The sequence below is a fragment of the Hippocampus zosterae genome, chromosome 6 (assembly GCF_025434085.1).
Source record: "Hippocampus zosterae strain Florida chromosome 6, ASM2543408v3, whole genome shotgun sequence".
In the NCBI taxonomy this organism is placed as follows: domain Eukaryota; kingdom Metazoa; phylum Chordata; class Actinopteri; order Syngnathiformes; family Syngnathidae; genus Hippocampus; species Hippocampus zosterae.
The window spans coordinates 12,541,368-12,563,873 of record NC_067456.1 but is presented as its reverse complement, the minus strand read 5'-3'; the positions used below and the strand labels follow the sequence as shown (position 1 = coordinate 12,563,873).

At 41.1% G+C, this 22,506-nt stretch overlaps 4 protein-coding genes across 12 annotated transcripts in view; 1 reads left to right on the top strand and 3 right to left on the bottom strand.

Annotated features, from left to right (window-relative positions):
• mvk (mevalonate kinase) overlaps positions 1–4,105 on the bottom strand; it is a 48,930-nt gene extending 44,825 nt beyond the window's left edge. For 3 of the 4 annotated variants that reach the window (XM_052068789.1, XM_052068790.1, XM_052068788.1), the window contains exons 1-9: positions 3,726–4,105; positions 3,516–3,663; positions 3,125–3,269; positions 1,924–2,079; positions 1,597–1,700; positions 1,398–1,443; positions 1,147–1,237; positions 502–621; positions 194–347 (exon numbers count right to left, since the gene is read on the bottom strand). In XM_052068789.1, the coding sequence (XP_051924749.1) occupies positions 194–347; positions 502–621; positions 1,147–1,237; positions 1,398–1,443; positions 1,597–1,700; positions 1,924–2,079; positions 3,125–3,269; positions 3,516–3,663; positions 3,726–3,806 (1,045 nt within the window). In that variant the 5' untranslated portion in view covers positions 3,807–4,105. The remainder of the gene's footprint in view (positions 1–193; positions 348–501; positions 622–1,146; positions 1,238–1,397; positions 1,444–1,596; positions 1,701–1,923; positions 2,080–3,124; positions 3,270–3,515; positions 3,664–3,725) is intronic. The other variant, XM_052068791.1, reaches the window with a different exon arrangement.
• A 79-nt stretch (positions 4,106–4,184) lies between these two features.
• mmab (metabolism of cobalamin associated B) lies at positions 4,185–5,704 on the top strand. Its single transcript, XM_052068794.1, has 9 exons — positions 4,185–4,349; positions 4,543–4,601; positions 4,676–4,769; positions 4,852–4,909; positions 4,979–5,051; positions 5,123–5,220; positions 5,297–5,361; positions 5,446–5,505; positions 5,595–5,704. The coding sequence occupies exons 1-9, from the start codon at positions 4,249–4,251 to the stop codon at positions 5,677–5,679; spliced, it is 693 nt and encodes a 230-aa protein (XP_051924754.1). The 5' UTR covers positions 4,185–4,248; the 3' UTR covers positions 5,680–5,704.
• A 2-nt stretch (positions 5,705–5,706) lies between these two features.
• On the bottom strand, positions 5,707–11,391 carry aldh3b2 (aldehyde dehydrogenase 3 family, member B2). 2 transcript variants are annotated; one of them, XM_052068784.1, is made up of 10 exons: positions 10,276–11,391; positions 9,719–9,914; positions 9,519–9,629; positions 8,761–8,881; positions 8,606–8,691; positions 8,028–8,109; positions 7,548–7,937; positions 7,303–7,469; positions 6,305–6,404; positions 5,707–6,234 (listed from the first exon to the last, which is right to left on the bottom strand). In XM_052068784.1, exons 1-10 carry the CDS (start codon positions 10,398–10,400, stop codon positions 6,035–6,037), a joined length of 1,578 nt encoding a protein of 525 aa, XP_051924744.1. In that variant the 5' UTR covers positions 10,401–11,391; the 3' UTR covers positions 5,707–6,034. The 2 variants fall into 2 exon arrangements, with proteins under 2 accessions (XP_051924744.1, XP_051924745.1); XM_052068785.1 differs by lacking the exon at positions 10,276–11,391 and adding an exon at positions 9,994–10,185.
• A 130-nt stretch (positions 11,392–11,521) lies between these two features.
• Positions 11,522–22,501, bottom strand: ube3b (ubiquitin protein ligase E3B). Of its 5 annotated transcripts, none has more exons than XM_052068776.1 (28): positions 22,158–22,501; positions 21,919–22,048; positions 21,671–21,843; positions 21,461–21,575; positions 20,707–20,766; positions 20,516–20,620; positions 20,340–20,436; positions 20,171–20,256; positions 19,728–19,810; positions 19,209–19,314; positions 19,013–19,133; positions 18,749–18,926; positions 17,668–17,834; positions 17,403–17,570; positions 17,156–17,327; positions 16,962–17,080; positions 16,629–16,743; positions 16,439–16,538; positions 15,908–16,027; positions 15,659–15,835; positions 15,464–15,574; positions 15,250–15,387; positions 14,902–14,967; positions 14,519–14,577; positions 14,258–14,440; positions 13,969–14,080; positions 13,805–13,897; positions 11,522–13,025 (listed from the first exon to the last, which is right to left on the bottom strand). In XM_052068776.1, the coding sequence occupies exons 3-28, from the start codon at positions 21,829–21,831 to the stop codon at positions 12,834–12,836; spliced, it is 3,204 nt and encodes a 1,067-aa protein (XP_051924736.1). In that variant the 5' UTR covers positions 21,832–21,843; positions 21,919–22,048; positions 22,158–22,501; the 3' UTR covers positions 11,522–12,833. The 5 variants fall into 5 exon arrangements, with proteins under 5 accessions (XP_051924736.1, XP_051924739.1, XP_051924740.1 ...); XM_052068779.1 differs by having other exon boundaries at positions 21,919–22,017; XM_052068780.1 differs by having other exon boundaries at positions 21,671–21,839; positions 21,919–22,017.
• Positions 22,502–22,506: the final 5 nt, after the last annotated feature.

Sequence of the window (22,506 nt, the reverse complement as noted above, 5' to 3'; positions counted from 1 at the left end):
CTCTCTCCATCTTTGCCACACACAAGGACATTACAGTAAATGTCAACACCCATAAAAAAACAATCGCTTGAAAAAAAAAAATGCAATATCGCAGGGTCGTGAACGAACCGTCCTATCGCGGGAGAAAACTATACATCCTACTAGAGATCATATAAAACGTCCGGGGTTTTCTAGACAACTAACGACTACCTACCTGGTCTCAGAAGAGTGATGCCACAGCCCCCTCCTCCTGCGCCTGTTAGCTTGCTGTGGAGACCCTTGGCAAGCGTAACCCGACAGAGGGTATCCAGGGCAGGATGTCCCACCCCCATTACATTCAAATGATGTTGGTTGATATCAATGAGCTCCTAGAAGTGCAATGGCAAAAAAGTAAAGCTGATACTTCTGTACTATGACTGAACGAATGTAATCAAATGTTATAGTTTGACCCTTGATCAACTCTATCTACATTATATAACGCACATTCCCAAATCCTAGCAAATGAGATGTTAAAGAGCATACCTCTAAAACATTGTAGTGCTCTCCTGTGATGGGCTCGCAGGTCATCTCAAGGAGGACTCTCTCACAAGTGCAGGAAATGGCGTCTACCGAGTCCAGCACAGAAGTCAAAATAGTGGGAAACTATGGGAATTGGGAGGAGTCAAGTCAAATCAAGTCAACAGTATTTATAGAGCACTTTCAAACAGCCATCGCTGCATACAAAGTGCTGTACATGGAGCGATTTAACATACACAATAAACAGTAAGACGAAATGGTAATAAAGGCGGTAGAAAGCACCAAGCACTAAAATCATGCTGAGTCGAACGCCAAAGAATACAAGTGGGTTTTGAGGAGGGGTGTTAAAGCTTATTAACATTTACTTAAAGTGACTCAAATTTGTTTTTTTAAGAAGTTATGACTTCTCATGACTGAAAAAAAAGGTTCAACTGCACTCGCCTGATCACAACATGCAGGCTAATGTGTGAACACCTGCTGTTGTCACCAAGGCAACAGCACGCAGGGGGACTAAGCTAAGAGTTTAATTTCAATATTTTATGACAGCACTCAACACTAGGCTCTGGAGTATGTCCCACACAAAGGAAATGTCTCCGATATTAATTATAACATCAGCAGGTAACGCAGGGGGGAGGGGAAAACATTTAGTACCTTGTTAATTTTGTCCTTCACCCTGGCAACAAGTACCTTGGTGCTCCGTGGCACTTTAGTGTTAGTCAGGAGGATTCTTAATAATGGCACCCTGGAAGTAAAGCAAAGCACAAAAAAGAGGGCTGAGCTAAATTTGTTCTTCATGTGCCCTGCTGAGACGACAATTTATTCCCATCGACATTAATTTTGGGAGAAAAATATGTGCTGCGATTTTATGAATCCACTCTGCGGAGTTTAATCAGTGTCACTACCTGCTCAGTGGTATTATCCTCCCGGCTAAGAACCTCAGCATGCCTCCTGCACAGAAACAAATCAGTTATTAAAGAGATAATCATCTGTGATAATGAACAGTGTTGCTGCACATAATACTCCAGTGACTCCATTAAAAGAGTGTCCAAGGAGCCACAAAGGTGTCACATAATAAGCACGACACCATATGTCAGGCCTCACCCCACGTCCCCACAGCGTTGTCTACTCCGGAAGGATTACCATGGATGATCATTTCACCTTGGAAGGCCCAGCTGTTGATCAACTCCAGGTCCTCCTGACACCATCTGCAAAGATTACTCTCATTATTGATTGTGATAATCTGCTTGACCAAACCACTGGGAATTCTGAATAAATGATTGGTTGGTGACCAACACTGAGACGATACTGTAATAGTCTATAAATGTCACATAAACATGAATTTAAAAAAAAAAAAAAAAGAACCCAACCCAAACGTGCCGGGCAGTATGATGAGACCGCAGTGACTCCATTCACATATAACGTCATTACCTGGCAGTGTGTTCCCACTCTTTGAGAGGTGCGGGAATGGCTCCCCTTGCACAAAGTAAAGCTGCCGCTAAACACACCGAGTAGGCTGCACTCGAACCCAGTCCTGCTCCGGTCGGCAGCTCCGACCACACGGATACTGTCAAGCTTGGCAGCTCGCTATACGCAGAAGAAAAAGAAAGTCACTTATGTGAAGAACAAGAAAAAAAAACAGTTTTTCCAATGACATTAGTTCACATGTCACATACAATGGAAACAGGACAATGACTTATTCTGCTTGACATCCATGCGTTAATGGAATGGAAATTGTTTGAATGGAAATTGTAAAACCTTTGTCTCCAGAAGAAAACACACACTGGTTTCTTGATGGTCTCCTGGCTTCAAGCCAGACTTTTATTAAAGGACATTCTTTTGGGAGCCATCACTTCTGGTAAACATGCCAGCTTTGTGTCAATGGCAATTAAAGATCCTGATGAGCTGAAACTCAACAGAGCATCTCCATCTCTATCTTCTCAGATTATCTTGTTACGCCGTATTTGGTCACATTTTTATAGTGGCAGACTGACATTTTTAAAGTGCTATAAAAATGCAAGTGAAATGACAAAGCATCCTCTAGGAAACAATGCACTTGTTATCTGGTCGACCTCTCCTGGTGCAATCATTATTTACAACTTTGAGTTGCAGCAAACAAGAACTAATTTCCGCACTCTCACTGGTTGGTTTACACAGCTTGTAAAACAACCAAGACAAGAAATCAGAGGACCAAGGAGGCCCGCCAATATTCCAGAATAAGAATCAGAACCTGCAACAAAGTCTGAAGTCAGACCACGCCTGTGTAAATCATGATTCCAGGAATGGCAGGCCAAGTGAGTGAAGTTTCGCAATCAAGACTCAATTGTCCTGCCCTGTTGTGTTGAGAACAATTCCATTGTTCACACTAGAGGTTATCATGCATCTAACTGTCTAGCTTTAGGATGCCGTTTCTCCGTGTAAAACTACAAAGAGTTGCGCAATAATCTGCAGTCGCTGGGTTTAAAAAAAAAAAAAAAACAGCATCTTGAAGGATCTACTGGAGTGGCTCTGATGCGGTTAGTTGGCAGTTTACCATATGAGTGGTGAGTTGATTATTGAACCTGTTCCTATCAGACTGAGCCGAGCTAGTTGAGGCATACAAAAATGTCTGATAAAAACAAATGCATCGTACCCTGATCCAAACAGGGAGAGGTACATGTAGAGGAACGCCAAGGTAGCCATGTTGCTTGTATCAAAGTTTCCATTTGCTCCACCCACAAATTCACGTAGTCTCTTCACAAGTTCAGGATCTAGATGCTTTAAATCCTCCTGCTTGCCTGTTAAATGCAACAACAACAAAACACAGAGGCCTAACATCAACGGCAAGATAACAGTGTTTAGAAAGGACAATAATACAGCATTCAGTCCACAGGTGTGTTCACTACAAAGTTGTGAACAGTGAACGACAGCATTTTAATATTGAATGTTAATGCATTTGTCTCAATAATGTATTTGAAGATGATGCAAAATTAAAAGAATGCCATAGAGAGCTATTTAATCTTGTACATGGAAGAATTCCTTACCACGTGAACATGGCATAAGTTGCTCCACTTCAGACACATGCCAGCAGAGAAAGGTGTCAATGTTTGGGAGGTTAATGCACACTTTCCCAGTGTTCGTGGCTTTCAACCTCAAGTATGTTCTCAGGTTCAAACTCACAGCAAGTGCGACCTGTAATGAATGTTAGTTCATTAGACGTGTTAGTACCTTGATTTGATTCATTGACAAATTACCTTTCCGTGCACAACTGCGTGTTCTCCGTGAAGAATTGCTTTTCCTGGAGCAGATACGATGCATTCACTAACGTGCATCATTTCACAAGAACGCAGCTGTGCAACCAAGTTTACCGACTAAATCACATGCAGGTAACGCTAATCCCTTTGGAGACGAAACCTTCAACTAACTCCAATGCCTTCATGGGGGATCAACGGAGATTTAATAAATTGTTAAAGTACGGTAACGTGAGTAAAAAGCAATTGTCACGAGACAGGTTGGATCTCAGTGGGATGTAATGTCGCGGCCCCCTAACATCTAGTTTACACACTCAGCTGACATGACGGAAGACAGCCTAGCACCCTTTCGGCCAACATTAACCAATCAGCGTACATCGCTACGTCGTTTGTTATCGGTTTTAGCCAATCACAATCTGTGTTTCCACCAACCATTCCTTGAGTTATCCAATCGTGCGATTAAATGAAACGCCCTTGAAGATCTACGGACGCCGCGAGAGGACATTTAAGCCTAACATTGATAAACATGGCTACGTTTGTTCGCAAACCTATTTTGTGTTATGTTTTAAACGGCATCAAGCAACTTAGCGGGCGACAGACAAGGGAAACGTCGTTCTTATGGAGAAGGTTGCAGAACTTCAATTGTGATATGCCATTGACGCGATTTTTGCTTTCGTAAAAAATTGAGATGATGGTCGTTGCGCAAAGGCTAGCGACAGACGTCTGCATTTGTTGTATCGGAAATCACTTTAAGCTACAAATATGTTTTTTCCGACCTTTTAATCATTTTGACACTGAGATTAATCTTTCCTTTTCACAGTTACGCCACCGATCGAGAGAACAGAGTTCCCAAAATATATACCAAAACAGGCGACAAAGGTTGTTTTCATTGAAACTTGAGAAAATAGACGCTCCACTGATATACATATTAACTTGCTTTTTTCGCCTTTAAGGTTTCTCAAGCACATTTACTGGAGAAAGAAGACCAAAGGAAGATCGTATTTTTGAAGCTTTAGGAAACACAGATGAATTGTCATCAGCAATAGGGTAAGAAAGGTTAAAACACTGTACAGTGATCAAGTTGCCGCTTTTGTTCCCTACATTTGTCAAATTATATTTACTGTTGCAGCTTGGCCAGAGAATTTTGCCACGAGAAAGGCCATACATTCACGAATCAGCTGGATAAGGTGTGATTTACCAGACATCATCACTTCTTTGAGGCATTAAAGTGACCCACGGCCATTTTTATTACTCAGATACAGTGCGTTTTGCAAGATGTTGGTGCCAATATTGCCACTCCTCAGTCATCAGCAAGAGAAACTCATCTAAGTATGTACATGTGTCGCTTATGTTTCAAGTGGGTACATGCGTTCTGGTCTAAATAAGTTTTGTTTGTTAAGAGCGGACAAAATTTTCTGGAACGCCAATAACAGATTTGGAAGGCTGGATTGATACATTCACAGAGGAACTCCCTCCTCTCACCAACTTTATTTTACCTGTAAGTCACAGTATGCATTTAGTTACTGTCCACATGCAACTGTTGATGTAATTTTTTGGACTCGTGTGCAAAACAGTCTGGAGGAAAAAGCAGCGCAGCTTTACATATAGCTCGGACCGTCTGTCGCAGAGCTGAACGCAGGTCGGTTTGTGCACATCCCTTTTTGGTGAACAACAGTCATTATAATTCTAGTAGTGTTTTACAGTATCTGTGTTCCTATTACAGCGTCGCTCCAATTGTGCGCTCTGGTGAGGCTGATCCAGATGTTGCCAGGTTTTTAAACAGGTAAGTGCACTCTCATTGACAAGAAAATGCTATTATCATTATGCCGTCTTTCAACATAACTGATTAATGCCTCAATATTTTCCACACAGATTAAGCGACTACCTTTTCACCGTGGCCAGATATGCCGCCCTAAAAGAAAACAACAAGGAGATAATCTACAAAAGACCTGAATAATACTTAATAAAACACTTCATACATATTTGGGCTGTACAGTCATGTGCATATTTTATATTAATTTATACATGAGATGAAAACATCTGTTCTGGTGCATCTTCTTTATAGAAAGCTTTCAGTGAGAATGCACAACTTTGCAAAACTACATCCACTTGCGTCATTTATTGCGTCATGTATTGAAATGCATCCTCTCTGTAAGTCATCAGTCAAGGCAATCATTGACAGCTATGGCAACTTCATCTCAATCAATTTACCCTCCATTCTCATTGGATTTCAGCATTCATTTTGTGATACTGGCACAACACATCGAGCTCTGAAGAGAAGTTAGGTTCCAGTTTGACCCTTCCGCACAAAATCACAGTATGTGACACCAACCCTGGCTTTTCCAGGAGAGGCTACTGCCCCACATTATGAGCGATAAATTGCGGTCATCGTAAGGTGGGTAACGCAGGGACGTGACACATTCCAAGTGCGTGCTTCTTAGCAGACATGACTTCCTATGAGAGAATGTATCAAAGCTGTAGCGTCCATGGTAGGAACCAAGTCCACTGGCACCTGTCCCCAAAAACAAATGAGTCACATTTGATATATTGCCAAATTCATTTTCTAACGCATCCAAACTCACCAACTCCACCGAAAGGCAACGTCACGATCAGACTCTGCAGGGTGCTGTCGTTGGAACAAAAGCTTCCACTTGATGTTTCACTCATGACTCTTGAAATCACCTGCATTGTCACAAACACCACATGAAAAGGAGAATCGTATGGCCAGTTCAGAATGTACAGACAGAGTAACCTCAAGTTGAATGTCACTGAACTTGTACAAGTGAATTCAACATCTTGCCTCAAATGTCACAAAAATAAGTAAACTATCAGTTTAGAGCAATAAAATAGTGTTTCTCAAATGAGAGGACGACTGCTAAGGGATATTCTTTAAGAAAACTGTCAGAAAAATAAGTCGGTCACAAATTCAAAATACAAAAAAAAAGTCATTTTAGAGTAATCTTTTACGCAGTCACATTCATGACGTTTGTCATCTGCGCACACGTTTTAATTTAGCGGCTATAATATAGAAACGAAATAGATTAGAAACGAAACAAAGCAAGAAAAGAAAATCTGGCAGTAAGCAAGAAAAACAATCCGTCATATTGCCTTTTTTTTCTTGCTTGCTTTTAATAGGATTTACTTTGACAAGCTGCAACATGAATTTCATGATTGATACAAAAAGTATTTTTTGTGGCCGTTTAATAAATGGGATGAAGTTGTTGCAATCTAAATTTACATTTTGACATTCTTTAAAAAATCATTTTGCACAGGTCAGATCAGGGTTTACTTGACTGGAAAATGATTGAAAAAAAGGGGTAGGGGTAATATTGAAAATAGTGCATTGAGGGTTCATACTGGAGGTGTGTGTGTGTGTGTGTGTGTAGCAACACATTCTAAAGGATGGAACATTCTCATGCATGACTTCACATAGAATGTCAGTATATTGCATGAGACCACCGAAATCATACACTTACAACAGATTGAAAATAATAAAATAAGCAAAGGTTATGATGGTGACGGCGAACAAAAGTCAAAACAGTTTTGACATGAACAAATCTACTCGAGTTCTGCCTCATACCTTGCTGTTGTTGGAATACACATACACGCAGAGGGGTTTCTCTTGTTTGTTGATGAAGGCAATCGTCTCATCCACGTTGTTTACAGAGAGAACTGGAAGCACTGGCCCAAAAAGATCTTGTTGCATAATGGGGTCCGACTCATCAACTTCAGTCAAAATTGTTGGGGCTTTAGACAGAGCAAACACATTTCACTCAAATATTTTTGACACTGTCAGTATTTTTTTGTTTGTGTGTAGGCTCTCACCAATATACTTCTCTGCCTCTGTCACCTGTCCACCCAAGGCCACCTTGCCAGACCTCCACAACAAGTCCCTCGTACGGTTAAAGATGTCCAGATTAACCATGCGGCAAAAGCTGCTGGATTCTCTGGGATCAGAACTATAGAACCGCATCAGGCAGCACTTCAGTGCTTGGACCAGACGGGTTTTTACATCTGAATGGCAGAGGATGTAGTCAGGGGCCACCAAGCTCTGCCCGGAATTGTGAAAGCGGGCCCAGGCGATGCGTTGGGCTGTGATGGTAATATCACAGTGTTGGTCTACGTAACACGGGTTCTTCCCACCCAGAACGAGGGTAATGGGTGTCAAACATAAAGCTGCAGCTTGAGCGATCCGACTACCTTCCTCTCTGGTTCCTGAATTGTAACATCATACATTGATTAAATAAATACTGTATGCCAATGATGATTTGAAGATGGGGTGTATTGGGTCGCTGAACTTCTCACCGGAAAAGAAGACATGATCAAATTTAAGTTCCACAATGTCAGCCAAGTCATTGGTCCCTGCAAGAATTACATGGAAGCATTCCTTGAGGAAAACAAGAATTGTAGATCATTACATGAACAACATGTACAATGAATCTGTTCCATTCCAAAACAAATGTTGAGCATCCTGATAAAATGCCAAAAGTAATCAATCAATGTCTCAGATCAATGAATGAACAACATGTTCATTCATGTGGTTGTGTTTTCTCGCGGTGTAGAGCTATACCGCAACGACAAAGAACCGTCCACTGTGTTTGGCCCTTTCATAGCTCCATAAACAAAACATCTCAGTATGGTGTACTGCACTGCAATTACACAGGGCAAATCACATCCACATGAATCAACATGCGAAACAAATACATCCCTAACACTGACATTCAAAACAGAGCACCATATCTTTTACAATTTTGACAACCCTCAATAGATCTCATTAGGTGTCTTAGGTCATTTAGAGCCCCAACTAGAAACATGTGCAGCAAATATTCAGTGATCTTTTCAAAAGATTCCCAGAACTAGTAACTAGTACTGCTGCTACTCACATTGTCCAAGTAGGAAGGGATGAGACGTTGGAGAAGTGCTGCTGTGTGGGCCGTGCACACAGAAGGACTGATGATGGCACAGTTACCTATACAATAAATAAATCAGTCATTTTTGTGAGATGTGCTACACTTGAATGTGTCACGGGTAGATGTACCTGCTGCAATGGCTCCCACCAGTGGCACCAGGCACATTTGGACTGGACTGCACCAGGTCCCCATGATAAACACAACCCCCAGGGGCTCGTTTACCACAAGACACTCATCCAGCGTGGTGGACTGAACCAAGTAGACATATTCAAAGTTAGTTATTAAAAGTGGAATTTATGAGGCAATATATGCTGGCCTTCTCTTGTTCAGCATCGACATGCTTCTGATTGGTGACATACGCAAATATAACGGTTTTCACTGTTATGCTGATGACATTCAACTGCGTATGCTGTAACTAACCCATGCAGTTGCTGTAATCTCGAGGCGTGCCTTGCTGAGATACATTTTTTGCTTCTTAACCCTGATCAAATCGAGATTAGGATTATTGGCCCTTCTTGGCAAAGTGATTCGACAAAAATTAAACTGTTAAATTTGAACAACAATTTCAACACGCTTTTCAAATGCATATCATTATCAATTTCAAGGTTTTGCCAAAACTTCAGTGAGAAACTGTAGAGAGGAAGAAGTTGCCATCGTTCTATTTTGTAGTTTTGAGTAGAGATGTGTGCATGAATTTTGGTGACAATTGATCACTGGCAATCAATTCACATGTGGACTAACCGAGAGGAAAACGGAGTTTAAGCCTTCAACTGTTAATCTTCTTTGACAAAAGAATGTACCCCTTTGTAAAAATGTGATGGAATGTTCCCCACCAAAAGGTTGTGTAAATCATTTGTAATCCCAATGTTTTCATAAACAGTCTCACCAGATTTCTTTCCACCTGCTGTGGCTGCATCCACTTCTTGAGGTTGTTGATGGCATGAAGAGCCTCATTTTTAACCGGAATCAACTCTGAGACAACGGTCTCAAATCGTGGCTAGTTCAAGTCAGGGGATTAAAAAAAAAAATTGAATTCAAAATCAGTTCTCACTTCCTTAAAATAACTAAATAATCATAACCCCTCACCTTGTGTAGGTCCCTTCCGAGAGCATCCACAAAGTCACACTCATGTTCCTCCAACATTCGCAGTACAGCCTCCAGCTGGGCCAGCCTGAAGTTCTCCTTGATGCTCCGCCTGGCCTGGAAGGACACCCGGGCTCTCTTAAGCTGCTCCTCGTACTGCAGCGGGTACGTCTTCAAACATGGCTCGCCTAGTCTGGTCCTTTAACATCCAAAAGCCAGTTATTATTGCACTCATTAGAATCAACTCTACCTTCAGGCTACAGTGATCCCGCACCTACCTTCTACATGTCAAACGGCCATTCCTTTGACATGCAGAGCAAGCCTTTGCCTTTGTACTCATGTCTATTCTAGTAAGCTCTCCAGTGCTGGACTTCCTCATTCTAACTGGTAAGCTTGTGAAGTACTAAAAGCCCTACAAGCAGGGTGTATAGTGAAAATCCCAATAATGCCCTCCGGCTAGTCAGGTGATGCGCACAAGAGGGCTGAATCAATCACATGCATCTTACTCACCCTGGGTCACCCACCACCAAACCGATTGACGAATTCAACTTTAAACTTACCGTCGTGGAGCTTTGAACCAGTTAGCAGGAGAAGGGCTTAGCGGGTTGCTCATGGCTTTATTTCTTTTTCTGAGCTCAATTGGGCTCTCATGAAGTGTGCCACAGTGCGGAGGACTGCGAAGCATGTGTGTGCATTCACGAAATAATTATTCAGGAAAAGCTCCCCATGTGTTTCTCAGGAGTTATTCCCAATCCAAATGGCGTCCTGTTTTTAGATTCAGTTGTGTTTGCATGCAGTGTTGCTCGCTCATACAGCAGGTGCTTGCAATCAGACATAATTGATTTGAGAAGGGGGGAGAGAGAAAAAAACTTTGGAGCAAATAGTTTATATCACACCAGTGCGCATGATTTAACATGACAGGAAAACGTATTTTACATACATGACAAACTTTACACAAGAACCGCTCTTGAACACATTCCATAGTGCAATCGAAAGACACTTTCTCTCACATGATGAGGGAACAATAGCTCCGGGGTGTACTTGCACACCAAGTGGCTTCTATTCTTCCATTGACATCCTTCCAAATCACCAACTGATCTTATCGTTCATCTTTTGTGAAAACAAACAGCGCTTTTCTTTTTCATTTTGTAAGCACGTTTAAAAATTAGGCCCAGATTAAGCAAGTCGCATTAGTAGACTTTAGAACGTTACGCAACATTTTTATGCCAATCGGTTATTCACAATATTTTGTATGGTAGGCCACAAGAGCAAGAAATGCTTTTGGAAAATTATTTGTCTTCAAGCTAGTCGGAGAAAACGTTGGATATTTGAAGAATAATAAAGTTCATAAAGACAAATATGTTAAGACTTTAAAATATATATTTAAAAAAGACTATCAAGTTGTAACCATTTTCTGAGGTTATCATCTTGCATGAAATGTAATTGCGTAGAACAGACTGACATGAAAAAAACATTTTTGCGATTGTGTGTGTGTGTGTATTTAAAATTAACATTCACAAAAAAAAGGCAATCATTGTACCTTATGGGTACATTTGTTAGTCACGGGTTGATATCACAAAGCCAATGTATTTGAGAACATACAATTTTGGAACCTGGAGTTCAATAATTACAATGAAGGACAGCGCGATATACCGTATGTCTACACACCCCGTTCAAATATGATTTTGAGGGAAAGGAATTAATTCTGTGTAGAATTGTTGCCTTTTAATCCAAACTGCGTTGTTTTCACACAAATTGCTGGTTAGTAAGACAGTAGTGTTGACCTGTATAATGGTAGGGAATGGGTGTTTGTTTTTTGCATAATGACAGATTTGGTTGAGATTTTATGCTTACTTTTACAATCTTGTGCATTTCTCTTCCTGGTAAATCCCCGAAAGATGACACTTAGCCTGAAAACCTACCCAAGGGTAGAAACACTTTACCACTATGTGACCACCCAAAGGAACAAGGAGTCCAATTAGGCTGGAGATCCAGTCCATGACATCATGTTGAGAGGCTTGTTAGAACAGATCATTCTTCACCACATGGCTTAGAAAGTCCATAGAGAGCATTGTGTCCGCCCAAGATTATTGTGTTGTACTGTTGGTACAGTAGTTGGGTTTCAGAGACCAGCCCCTGCTTCTATGGCTTGTTTCCAATATTCAACATTAGTGGTTTGACTTGTAACAGGTGACCAGGTCAGGGTGAGAGCAAGGAGAAGATGGCGATACATGAGGCACTCGGCATTATTTAAAACATGTAGTGAGCAAAGCTCTGCTTTTCTAGGATGAAGTAGAAAACAGCAGTAAACGTGAGATACGACAAGAAATTTCCAGGCATTTTTGTCATGGATAAAAGATTCAAAGCAGACATCGCTTCTGTTCTTTAAAAGAAAAAAAAAGACCATCAATGGCTCTCTCACGTCCATAAATTGTGGTGCTCCATCCCAAATGAAGCATAGGTTCGATCTTTTCATTCACACCATGTTCATAAACGATTAAAAACGAGACAGTCGGTCTTAAGAGGGCGGGGATTCAGTGAAATCAACACAGGGCAGGGGGAGTCCTGGAGGCTGAAGACAAGACACTGATTTGTCTTCTACTTGGACAAATTACATTTATGCAACGCAAAACACATTAGGACTCATTTGACACCCTCTCAAAGATGCTTGGATACCAATGTTCAAAATTGTAAGTGTATTACCAATGCATCACTTAGTTTTCAGTGATCTAATGGCTTGCATTGCATCTATATTGCTTTCCAGTTCTCAAATGGTGGGAGTATTCGAGATAAGAAATATGAAGTTAAGCCTGAGAAACGGAGATCGAGTAACTATAAATATGGATTTAATGGAGTTAAATACTATATACGACCTTGGATATCATGTGTGGCAAGGGGAGATGCCACATTAGATTGTGCTGCAAAAACAGCATCCTCCTGGATTGCTGGAAGAGAGTTAAATAGTAATCCTGCAGGCGTTAAAATAAGACAAAAGGAGAGTTTGTTTGTCGTCCTTCACGACTCCTCTACTTTGTAGAAATTTCCTCAACATTTCTCATGTTTGCTTGGTTTAGGTGGCCACATCCTGTGCAGATTGTCCGTTTGCAACACTCCTGCATTACGAAAGCTCAAAGCCGGTGTTCATACTGATGGCATAGCGCAGCTTGTCACGCAAGATGCTCTTCTTGCTGTAGTTGGGCAGTTTAAGCAGGTTGAAGCATGTGGATGACGTGGGCAGTCGACCACCAGGCTCCTTTTTACGGATTGTGAAAAAGCCTCTGAGGACGCTGCCAAGGGTGTCCCCTGTGTCCTGGCCACAGGAAATAAAAACAGGTTTCAAGCTAGAAAGATAGACTGAAGACAAAAACGATGTCCATTGTATTTTTTTTTACTACGGTACACAGTCAGAACCTGTGTAGTATGATTTAAGGACATTCCACATGGTTTTAAAAAAAATGGTTAACAATTTTTAGAAATTGTGAGATAACAGTATTGGCCAGTTGCAAATTAATTCCAGCAACTACCTGTTTCTCTCTTAATAATATGTATTCAAAGCAAACCAACATTAAGAATTTATTGTAAATTATTTATATAGCTTAGGAGAGATGACTGCCATATGTCCATGTGTGGATAATTGTGCCTGATGAATTTTCTACAGAAACATGCCAGATGAGTGCTGTGACCAGGAAAAAAAAATCTATCTGCTAATATGTCAGCACAAAGCCACCATATCATATTGCTTATGCTACTGTATGCCTGTGTACTATAAAACAAGACAATCTATGAGGGTGGGGGGAAAAAAATCTTATTTTTGGTTGCCGCCAAGATTCCACTTCTGTTACAGAAACAAATACATTGTTTGAATGTTAACTTTTTTTGTGCCCAAATCTTTGCATCAGCGCACTTGTGACAATGAGTGCAATGCATCCCCCAGGAATCCGCTTTGGTATGCTGCACCATTCAAAAAATAAAACACATCAGACAGTAAGAAAAGCCACTGTGGTTTTCTTTTTACAAAACCTGCCTTAGTGGTTGGTGCTTGAGTACTTTTTTTCTCTTTGTATAAATAATACTTAGCAACACGCTCACCTGATCATCGGACACTTCCACACAACGGATTGAAAAAGGTGGCTTGAGGTAGGCAAAACCTAAGAGAGGAGGTCTTGAGCAGCTGGTAACAAACTACACAAGAGCAAAATGAGTTCAAAGAGGCACGTCGTGATACAAATGAAAAAGACCGAAAATGAGCATACCTTGAGGAACATTGCCCTCTCCTCAGCTGTGAAATCACTGGACAAAATGTCCCATAGCCAGATGATGACACGATGGCTGCTATGAAAACCTCCATAGTAGACCGTGTGCTTCCTTAATCATACAGATAACATGGCAACAATTTAGAAGGAAAGAGACTAAAACAAATCATGTGTTCCAACTCTTGACAGTCACCTAAAACTTAACCTCACACTTTTAAATTGATATCACAACACTTCAGAAAATCAGAAATCGTGCCGGGACGCTGGTGGGTGAAAATAAAGTACGTACTTGAGGTCATCCAAGTCAATTTCAGCGTTATCTCCTGAGACCAGACGCTGGACCTCGGGTGTTGAAAACATGTGCAACCATTCTGGGTTGATGATGCTGCGAAAGCCTCGGATGAACGCGGCGGTTTGCTCCTTGATCTGAGTGTGCATCCGGAAGTGGGCCATAAGATGAATGTAGCTGAACCTGCAGAGCAAATGAGTCAAACAATCATAGAATTGATACGCTTTTTTATTTTAAAACCTTGATCATGACTAAACATACTTATTTTCATTGGTGACAGGCATGGTCTTCCCTCCGGGTATCAACTCGTGACAAACAAGCTGCGCGGAAAAATACAGCAATTTATTGTGGGTGAAGTGGCCTACAAGTCGCTGAGATGCAACCAAAATTCTCAGAAAAAGATGTCCATTTTTTTTATCCCACAGCTGTTGTTATAAGAGTTAAGAGCATTTTCTTATGTAACATATCAATGTTTCACTGTTTCTTTTTTCCCACACAATTGTATAACAGCTATAGTTTGACGCTGGAATAGATTGATCAAATTTCTCATGACGATTTATTTTTTAATCTAAACAGAATGAGGTACTGGCATCTGAAAACAATGTGTACCAGATTGTGAGGGATTGATTTGTTTCACTCCTTACCTGTCCCATAACATCTTCATCATAGGATAACGAGAGTCCCAGATCCCCCACATCTCCATCATAGCGCTGTAAAACATGCACACAAAAGGTGAATTATCCTGTAGAGCGGGGGTCACCAGCGCAAGTCCTCGAGGGCTCCCTATCCTGCATGTTTTAGATGTTTCCCTCCTCCAACACACCTGATTGAAATGATCAGGGGCTTTATCGGGCTTGCTGATGAACTGATCATTTCAATAAGGTGATGATAAGGGCCCTCGAGGACTGAAGTTGGTGACCCCTGCTGCAGATTCATCTACAACCTGCGGGAGAATAAAAATGCTGCAAATGACAATTGAAGAGTTGGGAAACCTTTATGGAGGTGAGGTTCTTGTAAAACTCGGAGTCTAATGAAGGCAGCTCATCAATGGAGCTATAGAAAGTGCTGTGGTGATGACCCAACACTTGACTGAGGAAGAAGGAAGCAAAAGGAACATCCACCACAATGCCCTAAACAGAAAAGATCCCAATGTTACACGATGTTCCAGAATAAGCACAAATCGATTCCTGCAAGTGTCACAAATACCTCATACACGGCTTTCCCTAACATCTTCCCCACAAACTCGAAGAGCTGTAGATGGTTCTCATGGATGTAGGAAGTAGGAGAAGGATACAGCCTCTCATTTCCACTCGTAGTCTGAGGAGATTATGAAAAAAAATAGCGGAAATTGCTCCAAAACTAGAATTTCAATGTTTTGTTGCTGTTGAATGAATAACTTACCTTGAATAAGTTGAGAGCGGGGTTGAACACTTTCTTAATGATCTCTTCTAGAAATTCTTTAAAGACGCCATCTTGATCGATACCCGCTTCATCCACTCCCAGGTCATTCACAAACTTCACACGAATGACGCCTTTTATGGAATTCACCGGTAAACGGCGGAGCTGATCGTAGCCATCCTAACATATGGGCCACACATTAATGGAAACGGCACAAACATTTACCATCATCCATCTGATGTGTGTCCGTACCTCTAACATGCGTGAACGGCGTATGGTAATATGGGTGACATGCGGCGAGGCGGAGCTGGTTTCGATTAAACCAAGATTCTCTTTTTCCTTGGTGACGATGTTCCGAAACAGCAGCACCCTCTGAAATAACCGGAGCGCAAAAACACTGTATGACTTCATAGACAACAACAAAAACTTGTTCAGACCAGAATTTTGTCAACCCACACACACACACCGGCTCCTCCTTTCATTACCATTTGTTGTTCGCTGAAGTCTGCAAGCTAATGTAGGATTTTTTTATTTCAAGCGAATCCCCGTTCATCATGGGTATACATTCCAGACGCACCCACCAGTCCGAAAGGCGGACTACGCCCAGAACTGGTCGCCAGGCACATATAGAGACGAACAACCCTACACACTTACATCCACACCGTCACGAGTGGGAATCAATCTCACGCTGCCCGCACATAAGTCAGGCAAGTGTACCACTACACCATCAGCGACTGTATACAATCTAAAAAAAAATTACATGTATATTTAAAATAAACTCACATTTTTATGAGGAATAACATGTGGAATATATTGCAGTATCAGCTGAGCTCTTTTCTTGCCTTTCTCAAGCTCTTGGAACAACAAGCTGGGTTTTAAGTCCCTGAATGCAACAGATGGAAGATGAAATAGATGAGCGCTTCATATTAATCCCCGTTTCAAACACAGAGACACATTCTTAGTTTGAATTTACTTGCGTAACCAGTGGTCATCCAGGGTGAATCTTCGCCTGCAGTCGCGTTCGTAAAGCGCCATCAACCATCCGTGAACACTGTGGAATAACTCCAGTTTCTCACCCTTTGCGTTCTCTGTTAGACACACAAGAGTATGTTTTGCTCATTCTTGTGGAAGACGAGCAATTGCTGCATTGCAACGTTAGCTACACCTGCACAGTATAATGGCTTCACTATGTCCGTTTATTTGATCAAAAGTGTTGGCATTATAATCACAAGAGATTTTTATTATAAAAGTCAACAATTCCCGATATATCCATTTGAATGGTACGACAGAAAACTGGATCACTCACCAAGAGTACCATCCCATATCATTTTGTACACAAAGGTGTTCAGAAATGAGGAGATAGTGATGAGCTCCTCTATTTTGAAGGAGGTCTGTTCTTCATAGACTTCAATGTCATCTAGGATTCTGAATCACATTGACGACAACGAATGAACGCGTGCAATTGAAAACCATGGAATAAAACCCAACCCGAATAATTACGTGATGAGGTGCCGTGAACAGTCACAGAAGAGCATGAGCATAGACAGGAGCTGCTTGGACTCTTCGGTGTCATTGCTGAGACACTCCATGAAAAGTTTGAGGCCTCCCTGTGGGCCAAGTTCACAGATGAAAGCCCACAACTTGGGCAGGAGATCGTCGAGATGTGTCAGACCTGCACATTGGAAACGCGTCGTAGTGACTGTACGCTTCCAAGTATTTCGACATACCTACTGGCCAGTGTACTCACCGGTGAGAATCTGGAGTCTTATTTGCGTCAGCGTGGAGAGAGCAGTTTGGTAGAGCACACAAATGCTGCACACCTTCTGAACTTCAGCCGAGTCCACTCGCTTGCCGCCGACCGGCTTCAAAATGTTCCGCACAGAAGCGGACTTCTGAAAAGCTCGCTTAAAAAGGCCTGTCGGTGGAGGAGAGCAATTGATTCTTGCGTCCATGACCTTCAACGCCAAAGACAATCATGAAATAAAACAGACAGATTTGGAGTCATGACCCACTTTTAACTGGCAGGTTGTTTTGTGATGTGCTTGGCTGTGCAGGTGAGGGAGTGGGCTCCTGACTTTCGAGCTTCTTTGAGAGGACGTCACTGAAGAGGGTCCGGATGACAGGCACACCCCACAGATACTGCAGCTGCTTGGTGACCAGCGGCATTGATTCATTAAGACTGCAAGGAACAGAGGAGCAAATGAGAATTTCAGCATGTTAAAATAAAGTCGGTGCCTCTACTCTGTGGTCATGACATCAGATCAACCTGTATTAAGCTAATACAATATAATACTGTAGCTGCATTGAAAATGCTTTTACTCACCTGAACTCTCAACCCGAGAGAAAAATTATTTCAACTGTCCGCTCTATGTTTTTGTTGTTGAATAAAACCGCATTGCACCATACAAAGTTTTCGTATTCGGCTACATGCTAAAGGCTACAAGTACCGGTAATATTAAACACACCTCCCAGTCTGATGCAGGGCAGTTCTAAACCACTGTGAAATTCACCAACATGAATAATTTGTAGTGGTGTTAAATATTAGACGTTGTGTGCTGAAGCAGCCAAATGGATTCTGTTCTTCATGATCAGTCCAATAGCTGGCCCGCGGGACTTCAACACTTGAAAATACATCAATCGAAATAAATGGGATTTGTAAGGAAAACATAGTCTCAGAGTCAGCACGAATGTGTGGCATCTCGTGAATAAAAAAAGTGTTACAGTTACTTTTTTTTTTAAACAGTGTCCCACGTTAAGTCTTCTTAGCCCTGTATATTCTTGATTTTCCGGTACTACGATAAGTTTCAATTATTTTGCATTTAGTGTCTTTGTACTGTATTAATTAAGCGTTAGAGAAAATATAATTTCTGTGAAGTTACTTTTTTTATGTTGTTGTTTGTTTTTTCCAGCATAAAATCGAGCCGAATATTTAACATTTTCTGAGATTTATACCTTAACACAATGTTATGCCTGGACTCCACACAGAAAAGATTCGAACTGCCAACCTCAACCAGGTGTAGAGTACCCTTTTTAAAGTATCCGCTTCCTTTTCAAGGGAAAGCTAAACCTGAATAAAATGTCTCCATTACTCACCCATAATCTACAGTTTGGGAGAACCAGCCCAGTACTGGGTGCCAGTGGGTGAGGTTCGATTTCTTTTGGGACACATATCTCTGGCAGTAGGACAGCATGTCAGTCAGGTCCTTCACAAAGCGATTGGTCTCCTCATCTATGATTCGCTCATTAAGGAAGCCCAAGTGAATCAGGTTACCTAAATTGACACGGAGGGAGAGGAATTGAATTATTCTCTCACCTTAAAAAGCTCACTGGCTGAGCACAATGCCTCAAATACTATACCAAGTAGGCAGAGTGTGTGACTCCCCTCAAGACACACGCAGATATCAGAACACTGCTCCTCACGGCTGAGAAACAGGATAAACTTCTTTAAAAGGCCATGAGTCTGGATCAGAGTAACACACTGTTGCAAAAGGGGCAACGTTAAAACATGCATCTTTAAACATGTTATTGACGTGATTCATAGCTGGCTTCGTACCTCTGGAGTGAGCATACACAGGTGCGACATCACCGCCGGAACTGACATGATGTGAATGAGGAATGATCTGAGCAGGTTGTCTGAGTAGTGAGCAGCGACGACTGGTCTGATATTACAAGAAAAAAAAACAACAACAATTAAACGGTGCAGAGAGAAAATTACATCAATCATTGCTGAACAATGAATCAAACTTTTTTTTGAACAATTACGGGGTAAAAACTGTTCTTCAAAATACACTTGTAAATTTCAATCGTGACCAATTTAAGATGCCAGAATTACGTTAACCTGATCGTCAGCGATATGCACTTTCTCAACCAGCAGTCAGCCAAATCAACAGCGTGATAGTGTGATTAAAAGTTCAGAGATTTTACCTAACATGATGAATACTTATTATTAATAATCCTGATTACAACATTAACCCGATGCAATCAGAATTATTATTTTAGCCATAATTGTGCCAATCAATCTGTCTTTTTTTTTCGCTTCAAACTTCAGCTCACTCCATGTCACTTCACTCACCTTAGCGACAGGGTAAAGATAGCTGTTAAAGTGCCTTTTGAGAGAGCCGGTTTCGAACGAGCCAAGCCATTGGTCAGCAAAATCTAGAAAAGAAAGAAATATGTCCTTCATGCCAGTTGGCAGTACTTTATCGACAAAAACTGTATGACAAATTTGTAATGAGCAGAACTGAGAAAGTAGACTTTTATTGGTACACCGGCACAAGACAATCCACTTTATAACCCGAATAAAACAACTACATTCTGCCTTTAAAAGGATCACTCATGCAGTTTTGATGAAGACAGATTGGAAAAGTATTTATTAAAAAATATGAATAAGACTTTATAATAAGGAAATTAGGGATGTATCGATTAACTCAAGCCCTAATTCGATTCTATTTCATTTCTTTATGCAGATGTACTAAATATTGGTTAAGGGAGTGAATTTTGCACGTGATACAGAACCTGGAGTGTTGAATAGAATCCCTTTTGATTGAGATAGCCCATAATATTCTCACAGATTCTCATCAAAGCAGGTCGGAGAGCTTCTCCTAAAACAAAGAGCAAGTGAAAAAAACATTATGAATGACAATATCAGAAAAAAATTAAGTTGCTCGTGCGACTCCGGACCTACCCTTCCCTCTCACAATTCGCCACGTTGATGTGTCTGTGAATGTGACCAGCATGGTCAGGTAAAGTGTAACCAATTTGTTGTCCTGCAGTATATCAGGCTGGGAATCACAAAACAAATGCATCATGTGACCCAATAGTTTCAAGACTGTTCTTACTTATCTTCAAACCTTGACTAACCTTTAAGTTTTTCAGTAGTTGACAGCAGGTCCACAGCACATCTTTAATCTGTTTCAGCCAAGGGATTGTGAGATCTTTGGAGAGCGCCAAAGACACATACCAGACCTGAGAACCAACAGTGAAAACAATCAATAGGACATAAAGTCACATGTCAAGTTGTTTGGCAGGGATACAAAGATAAAAACACTTACTTTAGGCTCGTTTTCAACTTCCATGCTGGTAAGAATAGCCCTACAGAGCTTTTCAAACCTCTGTTCAAAAAGCAAAATTAAAGATGAAAAACTGCCACAATATTGACCGCAACTTGAATGACAACTCGATAACAACAAAGACTACAATGAAATGGGATTCAATGTAAGATTCTGCTTTCAGATGAAGATGCATGTTTTTGTTTGTGTTAATTTGTTTGCACAAAATCAAACTAGGAGTTGTTTCGAGTATTTGCAAAGATGAGGTGATCAAAATATTCGAAACCACCTTCATGATGATACATTGCAGGTTTACACCATTGCAAGCTACAATAGCAAACGAATGGTAAAAGGACTTTCATTCAAAAAAACGCTTTTCTAACGTCAAGGTACTCAAAGCGCTTTAACACTGCCTCCTCAATCACCTAATGGTTGATGCAGCATCAGGAGCAACTGGGAGTTCAGTATATTGGTGAAGGACAATTTTACATGGTCACAAGAGCTAAGGGCTGAATCCATGACCTACAAGGCGTGAAACAACCACTTGAGCCATGCCACCCCATACTCAATCATATAAAATAGAACTCTTTTTATTCTAAAGGTATTTTCAGTACAACTTTTGTATTGCTCTAAAAATGTGTTGTGTGTCTTAATTGTGTGGCTGGTCACTGTATGTATCAAATAATCCTCATAACGACGACACAACGCTTCTGTAGAACTAGAAAAAGGAAGCAACATTGTTCATGGATATACTCACCATCTTATCCTCCGAGTGGAAAATGAATAGTAATTTACGAGCAATTTTAAAAATTGAAAGTGCATTTCTTTTTGATGTTGCAGCAGAAGACTCAAAATATTCATCAATATCTTTCCTGGTGAAACAACAAATATAAATATTAACGTAATGCAGGGGATATCTTGGCGAAGTAACGTTTGTTTTGCAAAGACACAGTAGGGTAAATTGAACCTTATTTGTTTCTGGAGTCTGCAGCGACATAGAAATCGTCTGACCAGAGCTTGGATGAGGATTGCTGATCTCTCCTTCTCCTTATGTCCTTTCCTCTCCTCTCTGGCCTGCCTCGCTTTATCTAGGAATTCGGACTTCGAGCTTTGCGGTGCACCAAACATTGTGCACCCTAGCTAAGGAAGAGGACATTTCATCGTTGACATGTTGTGCCATATCGAACAATGTTGATATGTGCTCACAGCACTTACCTCCAGTGCAGAAGTTCTCGTGAGAGGATCTTATATTTGCCAAGAAGGCTCACCTGGTGCTACACCTCCATAATGGGGTTCGAGCAACAGCAGCAAAAGCTGATTAACAGTGGGGACTAACTCGTCATCTCTGCATAAACGCGCGACATACTGATAAAGGAGCTGAAATAGTTAGCATCCATGGCTAGTTCGAGATAAATACCGTAAAATAAATACCGTCTCGCGGTTGAGCTTCTCACCTTGTTTTGAAGATAATTATCATCATTACAAGATTATGGTTAATCCCTATGGAGATGACAGTCTCAGAAATAGGAGCTGCATATCACTTTAATATGTAAACAATGAGAGGCGATCCGAACACGACTTGAAACCATTAATCCGCTGTGTCGCATTGAATTGTTTCCGGGTAGCACTCACCTCTCAATATGAATAATTTTGCTGTAATATTTATCTACCTGATCAGTGTGATTTGCAAAAACATTCACAGTGATGAGATGGAAAATCCAACTCAGGTTATCGGGTGGGTAATGAAGCTTTAGATTAGCGTGGTAGCGAGTGGCTACCATTAGTAGTGTTACTCCTCCATAA

Coding starts and splice junctions, on each gene's coding strand:
- ube3b (XM_052068775.1), bottom strand. CDS start 21,831: ATGTTTGGTGCACCGCAAAGCTCGAAGTCCGAATTCCTAGATAAAGCG. Junction 20,437..20,515: donor AACTACTGAAAAACTTAAAG/GTTAGTCAAGGT, acceptor TGTGATTCCCAG/CCTGATATACTGCAGGACAA. Junction 13,026..13,804: donor TGGAAGTGTCCGATGATCAG/GTGAGCGTGTTG, acceptor TCCTGTGGCCAG/GACACAGGGGACACCCTTGG.
- aldh3b2 (XM_052068784.1), bottom strand. CDS start 10,400: ATGCTTCGCAGTCCTCCGCACTGTGGCACACTTCATGAGAGCCCAATT. Junction 9,915..10,275: donor TGGTTCAAAGCTCCACGACG/GTAAGTTTAAAG, acceptor TGGATGTTAAAG/GACCAGACTAGGCGAGCCAT. Junction 7,938..8,027: donor TGATCATGTCTTCTTTTCCG/GTGAGAAGTTCA, acceptor GTTACAATTCAG/GAACCAGAGAGGAAGGTAGT.
- mmab (XM_052068794.1), top strand. CDS start 4,249: ATGGCTACGTTTGTTCGCAAACCTATTTTGTGTTATGTTTTAAACGGC. Junction 5,221..5,296: donor TCACCAACTTTATTTTACCT/GTAAGTCACAGT, acceptor TGTGCAAAACAG/TCTGGAGGAAAAAGCAGCGC. Junction 5,506..5,594: donor GTTGCCAGGTTTTTAAACAG/GTAAGTGCACTC, acceptor TTTTCCACACAG/ATTAAGCGACTACCTTTTCA.